The 14,570-nt window shown below is 44.2% G+C and overlaps 1 protein-coding gene across 10 annotated transcripts in view; it reads right to left on the bottom strand.

Annotated features, from left to right (window-relative positions):
• The window catches only part of TIAM1 (TIAM Rac1 associated GEF 1), a 391,533-nt gene that overhangs the window by 33,355 nt on the left and 343,608 nt on the right, over positions 1 to 14,570 (bottom strand). For 9 of the 10 annotated variants that reach the window (XM_053903151.1, XM_053903146.1, XM_053903144.1 and 6 more), the window contains one exon: positions 9,248 to 9,351. In XM_053903151.1, the coding sequence (XP_053759126.1) occupies positions 9,248 to 9,351 (104 nt within the window). Of the gene's footprint in view, positions 1 to 4,792; positions 5,250 to 9,247; positions 9,352 to 14,570 lie in introns of those variants that run through there. The other variant, XM_053903153.1, reaches the window with a different exon arrangement.

Here is a 14,570-nt window from a genome sequence, read left to right as displayed (position 1 = left end):
CCAGGCAGTGTGGATCAAAGCCTGTGTTCATAACTACTCTGCAAGAGGCATACAAATAAGGGGACAGAGAAACAGAAAAATGAAATGCATTCCACTCAAAATACAAGGCTAATTAATTAGCACACCCCCAGGTAAGTAAACTATACTTTGCAACGTCAGAAGATGATTTTATAAGCTAAGATTCTTTCTGGCTCTGTTAAAGATTGGCCCTAAGGCAACCTTCTAGATAATGACAGATACTCATATATTTTAAGAAAAAAAAAAAAAAAAAAATTCTGTCTCTGTAGCTTCTCCAAACAGAAAGATACCTCCTCGGGAGTAAAGGCTGTTGGGCCCTGAATAAGGCTTCTGTGGGGGAGTCCAGCCTCCACCCAGTCTCTGCCCAGGATGATTCAGGTAGAAGTTGAGGGTTCTAGGATTCTAAAGTTCCAGTTTTCCAAGTTATGCAAGACAGTTCTCCAGAGCGTGGGTGGTAGAAGTGCTGCTGAAAATCCCTGGGCCCAGTGCTTGGCCACCTCGGCTGCATATGGGACTCACCTGGGGAACATGCCCAGCTAACCCTCCAGGTCAATTCAATCAGGATCTCCAGGATGGGATGAGCCAGCATATTTTTTAAAGCCCCTGATGGAATGACTCCAGAGGCTACTTCGCAGCACAAAATCTAGTTTATTAATATTTGTCCAAATGTGCCACCCTACAAATGTTTGCCGGATATCTCCTCGAAGGCAGGCTGTCCACTCCTCCTCCTCCTCCTCCTCCTCTCCCCGGCTTCCATTCTCTAATTCATCCCTCAGCACAGACTATTCCCAATCAACACGTGTGCAAATAAAGAACGACTTCTATCACCCACGTACCCAGGAAGAACATGAGAAGAACATCTTCCCCAAAACAACAGTTGCCGCCGAGAGCTGAAAGTCAACGCTGGCATTTTTGTGCAGGGCAGAGGAGCTAAAACCAAGGGGACCCCATGGGGGCAATCTCTTAAATGCAGAGGAGGGCAGCCAACATTAATATGCCTTTTCTTCATTAGCACATCCCGAAGGGAAGGGAGCCTGGAATAAAGGCAGGACAAGGACTAGGGAAATCAGAACCTAACAAGGATATGTTAACAACAATGGCATGACAAGCCAAGAGTAGAGCCAGATCCACAAAATTATTCTTTCAATTCTCTTGCAATGACCACAGCTTATTCGCTGCTAGTGCTAACCCTAGTCTTATGTGCCAGAAGGTATTAGTCACCTGTCAGGGGCACTGTTCAATGTTCTCTATGGATTCAGCGTTCCAGACATTGTATATTCCCATGAAGAATCCTCCCTTCAGTGACTGACAAAAAAAAAAACAACAACTCACCAAAATGGGCTCAACTGTATGATATGTGAATTATATCTCAACAAGGGCGTTAAAAAAGAATTTAATCGAAGCTTGTTTCTGTAGAAACCAACTACACAGTTTTATTTAGTTATGTTAGTGTTTTACTAACTTGTCACCCTGAAACATCCAGTTTAAATATGGCTTTGTCTTAAAAATGGCACAGGAATAAAAGACCCGTTGTAACAAAAATGCTCACACATCTTTTAAATGATCCAGTGATGATTTATATCATCTGCATTATAACATAGACATGACAGGGGGGTTGGGGGAGAAAACCTCACCAAAACTAAAATCCTGTGGGCGAGAAAGTCTGACAAGTAACTGCCCTGCTCTCCAGCTTTTCCCACCTGACTTTTACTGTTCAGATTTAGCATTCTGCAAAGGAAACTAATGCAACAAATGTATAACTGGCACCTTTCCTTTCACAAAGCTTTTCTAACCGGCCCGGCACCAACCACAGCTACCTGTCATTTCCCTGCAGATGAACATCAAAGCTACTCCTCATGATAAATAAATCCATCCCTTCGTTCCCATCAGAGATGCAACACACCTTTCTGCACTTTTATCATTTAGACAGGTTACCATGTGAAATCCAATGTCCTCCTATGGTATACCAAGGGCGCCTCACACTTTCAGGAGGGGCCAAAGTTACAACGTGGGGACTCTGACACATAGCAAAGGCAGAGGATTCCAGAAGACACTTCCCTTTGTGCTCCCAGTTCTCACTACACTGACCTGTTGCCATTCTCCCCGACATCTACGTATAGTAATGGAAGGTGTGGGAAGGTCTTTCCAGGTTTTTATTCCCTTGGTTTCACCACACTCTGAGGTTTCCATTTTCAAGAGTGTGAGGAGAGCTTCTGACTTTACCTGTGTGAAGCTCACTACTTCTAAGGTCTGGTACCCTTATTTTAAGTAGGTCCAAGGGGAGAGCTAAGGTTAGTGGGCTGTGGGCTAGGGCTATGGTGCATCTAAACCTAGCCACGTCCTATCCAACCTCACTCCAAACACCCGGCCTACTCCTCTTTCTCCCACTCTGAGCCAAGTTCTGGATTCTATTAGGAAAAACCTTTAGCATCCCAGAGACACCCCCAAATTCCCTTAAGTCCTCTTCTGAGAGTTCAAAGCCTTAGGCATCCCTTCCTTATTAGACACAATCCTCAGCTTAGGACAGATTTAGCTAGGTGGTCTCTAACACAGAGGAGGGGGTTAATGAAGTTTCAACATGGGCAACCCTGTTCTCTGATTCAAGATATAAACTCTCGCGAGGAACACGGACGTAATCTCAACATGGACGAAGTCTGCTTACTATCAATTCCATGTTATTTAAATAAGGAATAAAAAGACAGAATTCCAAGTTACAGTGCATACTGGCAAAGCACGTTTTACAAAGCTCATAAGGAAACTTTTGCTTGGAAACACTTAACCTAAAATGATATCATCGAGTTTGAGAATTTTGTTTTACTAAAATCTGACCCAAAAAACATCCTTAGAAGGAAGTATGAAATGCAGGTATTCTCTAGAAGAATGCAGAGATTTTGTATGCTGTGGCCCAACTTTTAAGTCCCCCTGACCCTATGCTGTGGTCAGAACTTTTTTTCTTTTTTTAACATCAAGGTCCTAGGGAGCTAGGCCACGATGTAGGATGTACGAGGAACGCAAAGCTTCCCCCGCTCTGTCACGGAGCGTTTTGTGGTCTCCTCGTTATTCTACACCAAGCTCCGGGGTCAGAGATCCCCGGAGAGGCGGCTGCTGTGGGGGGGTTCTCAACACACTCCCAAAAGCCAAGTGTCCTGGAACCAGGACAAGGGGAGAAGGGCAGCTCGGGAGGAGGGGACAGCGAGGTTTCTGCAATGGGAGAAGTACAGACCTCTCCCGGCTTGAGGACTGCAATCAGTCACCCTGGAAACAGAAAAGCACTTTCAGGCATTTCAGAGCTGCCGGTTAGAGACTGTTCAAGGTAGCAAAGCCGTTCTACTGCCATAGCTCAGAATTATCCAACCACCATGCAGAAGAGAGTACACAATTGCAGGAGGAAATGGACCACTTTACTGGGGCCAGCGTGAAGCTCAATGTTTATAATATCGCTTTCTTCCTGTGGAAGATGAAAAGAAAGTACAAAAAGAAGGGGGAGGCTTTTAAGTACACACTATTGACTCAAGCTACCCAGCTGTTTAAGCCCTTCCTGTTATGCAACCACCGAGGGCAATTTCTATCTCTAGAGGAGTTCAGAGTCCTAAAACTGTCCTTTAAGTGTGACCGATTTAACACATCCCACAGATTTAAAAGGGGCCGGAGTGGCCTAAAATCTTATAACCTTTACTTAAGCTCTTTTGGAGACAAACACCAAAGTCATGTTCTCTATAATTTCAGAGACCACTATACACAATGGCAATCCCCATAGTTTTCCATCACCTTCTCTGTCTCCTTTTGAACAAACTTTGAAGAAGAGACCTCTAGGAAGGACGAAGGCTCAACTGAGTAAATCAGGTGTACTTACTGCCAAAGTTCAAGCTGCACTAAGTGACACAAAGATCGCACGGCGGGCAGACTCCAATGTTAATATGAAGCTCTTTTTAAAAGTCCAGTGTGATTTGGTTAAATGAGTCCTTGTCATTAACCCACCAGATTGTCTTACTAGGGACTCAACACTTACTACAGGAACCGACACGTACAATAGAAGTCAGTGGACGTCAAACCACCAACACATTCCCTGCGCCGACGCATCTATAAACATCTCCTTCTCAAGTAAGCAGAGATCAAGTCCAAAACACTTAAAACGTTGTAGGAGGCAAGGTGAACACCCTTCTTCCAGAAACACATGCGGAACACTCTGAGGTGGGGTTAGGGGAGATTTGCCATACACATAATACAAACACACTCGAAGTCTCAACAACCAAAAGAAAGGGGGAAAACTCCACCCTCACTTCGTTTTAAAAATACACGCTACTGGGGCCCCTGGGTGGCTCAGTCGGTTAGGCGTCCGACTTCGGCTCAGGTCATGATCTCGCGGTCCGTGAGTTCGAGCCCCGCGTCAGGCTCTGTGCCGACGGCTCGGAGCCTGGAGCCCGCCTCGGATTCTGTGGCTCCCCCTCTCTCTGCCCCTCCCCTGCTCGCGCTCTGTCTCTCTCTCGCTCAAAAATAAGTAAAACATTTTTAAAAATTGTTAAACAAAATACATATCACATCTTCAGGCCATTTAAGAATGAAAATATATATATATAAATGTGAAGATTCGAGGCAAATTCGGCTTCACACCAACTACCGATGCCCACCCCCATGCTAAACTACATGTCTCTTTATCAACAAGGGGAACTGGAGGGCAAAAAGACGCAATATGGGGAAACGGGGCTGGAAGACAATTCAGCTGGAAAGTCATAACAGAAACAAGGTTAGCAAGACAGAATTCAAACATGCTCACCAGAGGAAGCGTCTGATACACAGAGTCACCGGACTTGTAACTGTGTTCGATCCTGGGCTTGCGCTTTATTTTCCACAGTGCAGACATCATCAGGAATATATTCTCATGGTAATGCTACCACCTGACATGCTCCGCACAGAAAGAGAAGTTTCCTAAAATACCCCGAGAGCGCCAAACGCCTTCCAGTTCCCAAGGGAGCATCCTCTCACACAGACAGCCCATGCGGGCTCGCCGGTGGTGAAACCTACTGTCGCATCTCAACACAGCAAGGAGGGCAGCAGTGCGCCCCCCGTCCCCAGACCAGCACCCCTCTTCCCGTCAGCGGCCTCTGGGATGGGGTCAAAGGCTAACTCGCGGACTAGAATTCATGCTTTGATTTCACCTGGCTAACCAACAAAAGTTCCAGAAAGGGAGAATCAAAAGGGACCAGAACACAAAGCCGAAAAAGCCTGCCCAGGATGTGAGCAGCCTGCTCTGCGGCCAAGATCAGCTGATTGGCCAGCGTCATGCCGTGCTCGGGGATATTCAACCCGGCAGGCTCCCACAACTTTGAAGACACCCCTCTCTCACTGAGTCGGGAGCAGGCACTAAAAAACAAATAGATAAATAAATAAAAACAAACTGCGTTCTTTGAACAGCTTATGTTTTCACATCTTCCGCTAATGCTTTGTTACTAAAGCAGACATTTCCAAGACAATCCCAATTTGGATTAAAAAGAAAAAAAAAAAAAAGAGAGAAGGCAAGGCTTTCAGAATGGAAATGTTCTGAAAATTATTCTAATACATTGGCTAAATGGAAAACAAAATCACAGCTGCCAGGGGGCCTGGGATGCATAACGACAGCCGGGAGCTCATCAGCATTCATTTCCAGAGACAAGAGTTTTCCAGGAGAAGCAGAGAAACCAGTGGCCGGTGGAGAAGGCCCCCTTTGAGGCTATCACCACAGTCACAAGAGGAGGGAGGTGGCTCACAAAGAGGCTAGACTGCCCCCCTGCGGTGTGGGAGCCCCGCCCCCACCCCAGGGCCACCAATGCCTGGCAAGCTCATAATTATCTACTTGCTTAACCCCAAAAGGCCACAAATAGCGAAAACTGCTATTTAACAAAAAAAAAAAAAAATCAAAAAACACATTAACACTCAAGCCTGCATTCTCTTGTATTCTGCCCAATGTTTCGTAAAGCAATTAATTTAGGAAGAGCAACAAAAATATTAAACAAAAAAAAATCAACAGTCTTCACACACTCAGCAGGAAGAAAGAAAAAATGACTGCTTGTTTCATTTCATGTCATTTCTTGACTTGTTTATTTACTTGTTTTTACATTCTACACCCAGCCTGGTGCATTCGAAGCAAAGGCTAAACCATCCTTCCGTGTTTACGGCAGCTTACAACTTAAAAATTAACATTTGGTTTATTCTCAAGAAGAATTACTGATCTAGGAGACATGTCAAAAGAATAAGCTTGATCAAGAAACTCTTGCTCTTACTTTTTTTTTTTTTTAATGTTTACTTACTTTTGGGGGAGAGAGAGAGGGAGAGAGAGAGAGAGAGAGAGAGAAAGAGCACGCATGCGTGCTCAAGAGCTCAGGTGCGTCCGTGGCGGGGGAGGGGCTAGCAGGGAGAGAGGGAGCCACAGAATCTGAAGCAGGCTCCAGGCTCTGAGCCGGCAACACACAGCCTGATGCGGGGCTCGAACCCACAAACCACAAGATCATGACCTGAGCCCAAGTTGGAAGCTTAACTGACTGAGGCACCCCCAGGTATTCCTTACTTTAAATCATAAGAAAAGACACCCCAAAAGCTTAAGCATTAAGAAAATATTTAAGTGGCTAATGACTTTCTAGCTAATTGACTTACACAGCACATTAATTAATTAACTCCTTTTTCTGAAACTTGGTATTTAACACCACACTTTAACCAATCTGGCCAGAAGATAGTTTTAGCATAGCTGATAACAATACAAGGCCTGGTTTTGCCATCTCAGAGCTGTGTGACCTTCAGTGAGTTGTTAACCTCTCTGTTCCAATGTCATTACCTATAAGATAGAGGGAATCATAGGATTTCTCTCTCAGAGGTATTGCGAGCATGAGGGAAGTTAATATGAATGGTGCCCAATATGTAGAAGAATCCACAGTAGGACCCAGACTCCAGAAGAACCATTTGCACAATTTAAGATTTTTGCTTCCAAATATCCAAAGTGAGAAAGTAACTCATTAAAGGCTAATTCAGTTAACTAACTTGGGTTGAGTGACAAAATCATTCAACTAAAGATAAAATGTGAATCAAAGCAAACCTAGGGAGTATTTTCAGGTACAGAATCACACAGTGCCCTCCGACCCGGTGAAAAGAAAAGATGAACCTATGTTTTTAGCACGGGTCACTGCACTAGCTTCAAAAATACTGATCATCACCCAAACTTGTCATCAATAACTCTGAAGCTGTTCTCTCAGGAAAGCGCACTGAGCATCGCTACAGTGAAATCCAGGGACGAGCTGGCCTGTTCCTGCACCTGACCCTGTCTGTTCCAGGCGAGCTGTAGGGCCTGTTCTCTGGAGAAAGAACCATGAAGTCAGACAGGCATCCACAGGCAGTCAACAAAACCCCAGGGCCCCTTCCTTCCTCTCCACTGCCAGACCTAGTATTATAGAGGACCCTGTTTAGGACCTCATGACTCACAAAATTTTAAATGAAACAATCTCAAAATCCACAAGGAATGAGAACACGGGGCTATTACAGTGAGGTAAAAATGATCCAAGTTCAAAAGTATTCAGAGATTAATGTTTTAGATATAGGAAAAATAGCCGTATTCCTAAATCAAATTAGAAACTGAGAATTAACATTCAATAACAAAATAACTTAATAAATACCTTTCGAAATATCTGACCCCAGTTTGGAAATATCCATTTCTCCCTGAGGGGGGCTGTCCCTGTCTCCTCCCCTAAGTATGTAAAAGTAAAGTAAGGGCCACAAACATAAAAAAGTTAAGTTTAAGCAAGTTTTTGTTTGTTTGGGTTTTTTTGGCTTTAAATGAAATGTGTGTATTTCCATTCATCTGTGGGGTTTTTTTTTAATGCTTATTTTTGAGACAGAGAGAGAGAGAGAATGCAAGATGGGGAGGGGCAGAGAAAGGGGGACAGAGGATCCGAAGCGGGCTCCATGCTGACGGCAGAGAGCCCGATGTGGGGCTCGAACTCACGACCCATGAGATCTTGACCTGAGCCGAAGTGGGACACTCAACCAACGAAGCCACCCAGGTGCCCTACCATTCATCTGCGTTTTAATTAATAACCAACATAAAGCCCTTTACAAATATTAAAGTTAGTTTCAAATATTAAATTTGAAAGTTCAAATATTAAATTTCCAAATATTAAATTTCCATATTAAATATTAAATTTTATATTCAAATATTAAATTTTATATTGCGCCCAACTTAGAAAGGACACCAAGGAAGGTAATCCCATGAGGACCAAAGACACGCACATGGGTAAAAGTGACACAGGCACTCAAGAGAGTCTTACAGAGACAGAAACACCAAGAGAGACAAAAAAAAAAAAAAGGACACATAGAGAAATGCAGATTTTTTAAAATAAGGGTTCATATTTGAATCATATATTTCCCTGGCCAACGTGCTCTCCTACTGTTTTATATTATTTGACTTCCGCAGTCATCCAATCACTGGGCGAAGGCAAGAATCACCCTGTTACAGGATTTGATCAGGGCAAGTGGTAAATATCAAACAGAAGAACAAAAGCTAGGTGGAGGGATCAAAATAAACACGTGCGTATTATTTGTTTTTTTTTTTTTTTAAGGTGAATAAATACAGAAACAGAATCACATACAATGACTTTTGCTGCGGAAGGGCCTTTGGACAGAGGTAACACCAGGTTTTCAAACTGTCGTACTCTGGAGACTGTGCTAAGAAGACGTTACTTACTGATCCACAGAACCCTCTGGGAAGTGACGGTGGAAGGGTGGAAGCATGAATTATGGGAAACAAATACACGGCCTTCCACCAAAGAGAGGCAGAATAAGGCCTCAGCCAACCAAGGAACATGCTATTCGAATAAATTAAAAGATGGTTTCTTTCCCTTTAACAGGAGCCACACACAGACAATCCAAGAAGAGTTCAGTGCAGAAACCAGAAGAGCAAGAAGGTGTAACTGACCCAGCGGCACACAAACTGGATGCTGCCTTTTCAAGCACAGATGGAGACGTAAGAAGGAAATCGGATGAAATGAGACTTGAACCCATGCAAAGGGACTTCTGCCCTGTAAGCTCACGCACAGGTTTGTTACCAAGGTGGTAATTTGGATTTTGTGTCTTATTTAGTGACCTCTCAGAGTAAAAGCACTTGGTCCCGGGGAGAGGCCTCCTGACCGCATACGGCTGCAAAGGTGACGTGTCGGTTGTGATTCTTCGGTGGTTTGACACGTGGGACGTGAAAATGAAAATCTCTCACCTTGCTGCTGTGATCAGTTTCATCTGAGGATTCCAGGTCCGGCCCTTCGGTCTCCTCCAGAGCGGTCTCAGCACCACTGCCCTGCTCGCCGCACAGGCCGTGCCCTGCAGGACGACATCAGAGGAAAATGAGGGTCGGCATGTGCACCAACTGCTAAAAGCCATGCCTGTGCAAAGCGGGGCACGGGGTCAGGCTCACGACAGGTACATACATTGTGAGACCCTCCAAATACGAGCTCCACGATCTTGGCTCAGGAAGTGTGTTTTTATTGTTACTAGTATTATTTTTATATTATAGCATATATATATTTTTTTTTTTCCAATACCTAATTGTTATGATGCGCCCCGCCCCCCCACAACAATCTCAAGTTGAAGCCCTAACCTCCCACGCCATGGTATTTGGAGGTGGACCCAGGGACGTAAACATTCGGTCCACAATACGTATGATACCTGTTTTTGCGAAGTCTGGCAAGCTATAAACAGAACACCAAACTTCCATACTTCCCGGCATACTCTATGTAAAAGAGAAGGAAGAGAACACTGCAATCACAGGCCTCTGGGGGGCGCTTCTCAAATTTAAAGAGCATCTGAACCCACAGGGGATCACACTCTGCACATTCAGATTCAAAAGATCTGGGGTCGAACCGAAAATTCTGCATTTCTCACAAGCCCCACGATGACACCAATCGGTACTGTAGGTCCACGGACCACACCTGGAGTTCCAAGGCTCTAAGACATTTAAAAACCTCTAGCTAATCTGATGAGACAGTGGTATAATCAAACCAGTCTGGCACTGGATCCGGGACGACAGCACCATCACTATAAATGGACAGGATAGAAGATGAGAGAGTTAAGGGAACCACTTTCTGACTCTTTGGATGAGAAAGCCTGGGTTTGCAAAGAGGTTGCCTTATCCAGTGACACCAGTACAGTCAGAACCTGCCTGGCATCACTTTGTTTGGACTCGAAGTCAGCTGGGAAACAGGGAGGAAGCCCACCTCCCAGCGAGCACTGCTCCAAGATGGTATCCTGCGGTCTCCCCTCCTCCTCTGGAATGAAGCACCAACAAAGTGAATACACTCTGAATGAAGTTTCTGTCTGTGTCCTCCCTTTTGCTCTGGCTCTAGGATTTTCTAATTACTGGCTCACTCTACCATATGGCAGTAGCAGTCAAAGAAAGCAGCTCAGTCAACTTGATGGCTATCGACTATATCATGTTGTCACCTCCGTGGGGAAAAAGTGATTGAACACTCTGTCCGGGGGCAGTGGCCTAGAGGCTGGGGCCAGAGAAAAGGGCAAGAGTTGATCTCCAATGCAGAGGAGTGGATGAGCTCATTTAGGGACACTTTGCTAAGCACTGAGCTCTTGGATCACAGAAACCACGGCTCACTCAGCACTGTCCTAAACAGCCAGGCTGCACAGCCCACAGGGCACCATTCACACTGCACTCTGCAGAATGGCAACCCCCCTGCCTGTACAGCCAACTGCTGTGACCCTACAGACCCCACTGTGTAATGCAATGCCTGGGGGACAGCTGATGCTCACAAGGTAGTGAGAAAACAGATGAAAGGATTTCATTGTTAATGATACAGTGGCGCTAGGTATCCTGGGAAGGAAGGAAGGAAGGAAGGAAGGAAGGAAGGAAGGAAGGAAGGAAAAGTCAGAGAGAAAGGAAAGGAAAGAAAAGAAAAAAAACAGAAAAGAAAAGAAAAGAAAAGAAAAAAGAAAAGAAAAGAAAAGAAAAGAAAAGAAAAGAAAAGAAAAGAAAGGAAGGAAGGAGGGAAGGAGGAAGGGAAAGGAAAGAAAGGAGGGAACTTCACCTCTACACAACACTTAAGAATGATAAATAAAACATAACAAAATCCTTTTAAACATAGAGCTGAGCTCCAACGAGTCCCAGGGCCCAAAATGAAGACAATAAAAGAAGCTGGTGTGGTGGGGCCAGTCTAAAAGCTGTGGCGATATTGAGTAAATCCATCAGTCCCCAAACCCTAGAGCAGTGTTTCCCAAAGAAAGAGACCTATGGGTGTTAGGAGAGGAACAATTCTGGGGGGCAGGGTACAAAATTGCACATTTGGCAGACACTTAGTCTCCCTCGCTCCTGGGCACTAAATACAATTAGCACTCCCCAATCTCTGTGCCAATAAAAATCCACCCACACATTTCCCAACAGCGGTACCATCACAGCTTGGGAGCCAATGTCCTGGAGACTCTGGTTTCAACTGTAAAGACCAGAGACAGAAAACAGGTGTCAGATCGGCACAAGTTGGAGACCTGGAACTGAATTTCCCGCATTCATTCACACGGTTCCTTTGAAGGGCTATACCCTTGGTCTAAAAAGATGTAAAAAGATAAAAGAAAAAGGTATTCATTGGCAAAAGGGAAGGGGAGGAGAGAGAAGGGGAAGGGAGGGAAGGGGAGGGGAAGGGAGGGGAAGAGGGGAAAGGAAGCTTGTCTGATTCTGCCTACACTCTGGGACAGGAGACCAGGGAGGGAGCAAGGGGTGGGGGGGCGGAGTTCTCCAAAGAGGATAACCACAGGCTGACCCCACGGGTGTTTGAGATTCAAATTTACACCATGTACTGCCTCCAGAAGACTCTATGTCTTAGTCAGCTTGGGCTTCTGTAACAAAAGACCACAGAGGTGGTGGCTTAAATAACAGACATTTATTTCTCTCAGTTCTGAAGGATGGAAGTCCAATGTCAAGGGGCTCACAGATTCAATTCTTGGTGGAGACCCTTCCCCCGGCTTGTGGAAGGCTACCATCTCCCGATGTGCTCACATGACCTTTTCCTCGTGCACGTAAGGGAAGACTGAGCTCTGCTCTCTTGCTCTCCTTACGAGGACGCTAACCCCATATGGGGGGGACCCCATCACGGGGTCCTACTTTCACAACTTGAGCTAAGCCTGATTACCTCCTAAAGGCCCCAACTCCAAAGAACAATCACACGGGGCTCACGGCCTCAATGTATAGATTTTGGCAGGACACAAACATTCAGTCCGTGACACTTAAGATGAACAAACTACCTTAAAATCATTGTAGATTTGTATTCCAAGGGCTCTGGCAAAGACACAATCAAAATCCCTCTGGACGAATTCACTCTTAAAGACGGTATCATATCATGCCCAGAGATAAAGCTTGATCAAATAAAAACTCCTAGTCCATTATTAGAAAACCCAGGAAGAACCAGGTCCCCATGAGTGAGAAGCAGCAGACACAATAAACAACAGAAGCAGATTCCCAAGGAATGATACTGTAATCATCAGATACAGAATGGCAAGTATGCATAAAAATATATTTTTTTAAAAGGGACAAGAGGTAATTTCAGAAAACACCAGGTAAATTCACAGAGTTTTTAAAAATGAGAACTAACCACTGAAATAAAATGCTCAATAGGTAAGAATAAAAGTTCAAGAAAGAATAAAAGATCTATCTGAAGAAAGCACAAAAATCTTCAAATGCTAACACGACCAATATAGAATTGTATTTCCAGCTAAAATATTATTCAATAAGGAGGATATAATGTTCTCTGAGAAACAAAGAGTGAGAAAGTTTGCTACAAACAGAACCTCACTAAAACAAACAAAACAAACAAAACAAACAAACAAACAAATGAGCAAACAAACAAACCCCACCTCTCTAAGGGATATACAGCTATACCTTGGAAATATTGTGAGTTTGGGTCTAGACCACTGCAATGCAGTGAATATCACAATAAAGCAAGTCAGATGAATTTTTTGGTTTCCCAGTGCATATAAAAGTTATATTTACACTACATTGTAGTCTATTAAGTGTGCAATAGCATTATGTCTCTAAAAAGTTTGATTTTCTAATGTTTACTTATTTATTTTGAGTGAGAGAGAGAGTGAGCGGGGGATTGACAGGGAGAGAGGGAGAGAGAATCCCAAGCAGGTTCTGCACTGTCAGTGCAGAGCTGGAACTCAACAACCCGTGAGATCATGACCTGAGCCAAAATACAGTTGGATGCTTAATGGACAGAGCTACCCAGGCACCCTCTGACGATTTTATTTTTAGGGGCACCTGGGTTGCTCAGTCTGTTAAGCATCCAACTTCGGCTCAGGTCATGATCTGGCAGTTCATGAGCTCCAGCCCCATGGTAGGCTCAGAGCCTGGAGCCTGCTTTGGATTCTGTGTCTCCCTCTCTCGCTCTGCCCCTCCCCCACTCACTCACGCTCGGTCTCTCTCTCTCTCTCTCTCTCTCTCTCTCTCTCTCAAAAATAAATAAACGTTAAAAAAAAAAAAAACTAAAGGGACGGGAAGATATAGTTGGCCAATGTAAAGAAAGCGCAACAAATGTCAGACAAAACAGATTTAGCCACCACGTGAAGATGTATCAATCGTCATTAAGCTTGATCCATGAATAGATTTCAAACCCTTTTTCTAAGAATTTGTGAGTGTGCATCTTCCCCAAGGATCGGCAATTTATACAAGCAGGCCACACATCAGACCACAACATAAACCTCAACAAATTCCAAAGAGTCTGTATTCAGCCTCAGACTACACTTAGCAGCATTTTGGGGGAAATGAATTGGTGACAAAAGAGCAAAAAGCCAGTAACACCAGAGACAGTTTTAGAGAAAAAGAACAAGATTACACAACGTTACAGTAGTTTCCCTACCAGATCCCAAAATGTATTATAAAGCACAGGCTAACAGAGCATAGAGCCCAGAAACGGCCCTTCCGCATAGGGGGGCGTGATATGCACAGTACATGTGCCGCTTCAGACCCCAGGGAACAGAATGGTACATCTGCTAAACGTTATGACAGAAGACTACTCACATGGAGAAATAGAAAGTTGTACCCTAACACACACCATTCACAAAAATCAATACCAGGGGGGCATACACCAGAAGAATGTCAGTAGCCCCAAGTATGAAATCTTTTATAAGAAAATACAGAAGACAAGGTTGGTTACCTTAGGAAAGAGAAGGGCTTCTTAAATAAGATATAAAAAGCACAAATCATAGGAGACAGAAACATCAGATTTTATTAAAATTAAAAACCCTTCTGGGGCACGTGGGTGGCTCAGTCAGTTAAGCATCCAACTCTTGATTTCGGTTTAGGACACGATTTCACGGTTCGTGAGTTTGAGTCCCCCATCGGGCTCTGCGCTGACAGTGCGGAGCCTGCTGGGGATTCTCTCTCTCTCCCTCTCTCTCTCTGCCCCTCTGTCTCTCACCCAAAATAAATAAATAAACTTTAAAAAATAAATAAATCGAATTAAATTAAAACCCTTCGTCAAAATGCAACAAGACACAGTATAAACTGAGAAAAGTTATTTTCAACATATAACTGGCAAAAA

This window comes from Panthera pardus, unplaced genomic scaffold (genome assembly GCF_024362965.1).
Source record: "Panthera pardus isolate Hobbes unplaced genomic scaffold, ASM2436296v1 HiC_scaffold_16, whole genome shotgun sequence".
Taxonomy (NCBI): Eukaryota; Metazoa; Chordata; class Mammalia; order Carnivora; family Felidae; genus Panthera; species Panthera pardus.
Note: the sequence above shows the minus strand (reverse complement) of the source record. Positions and strands in the feature narration are given on the sequence as shown.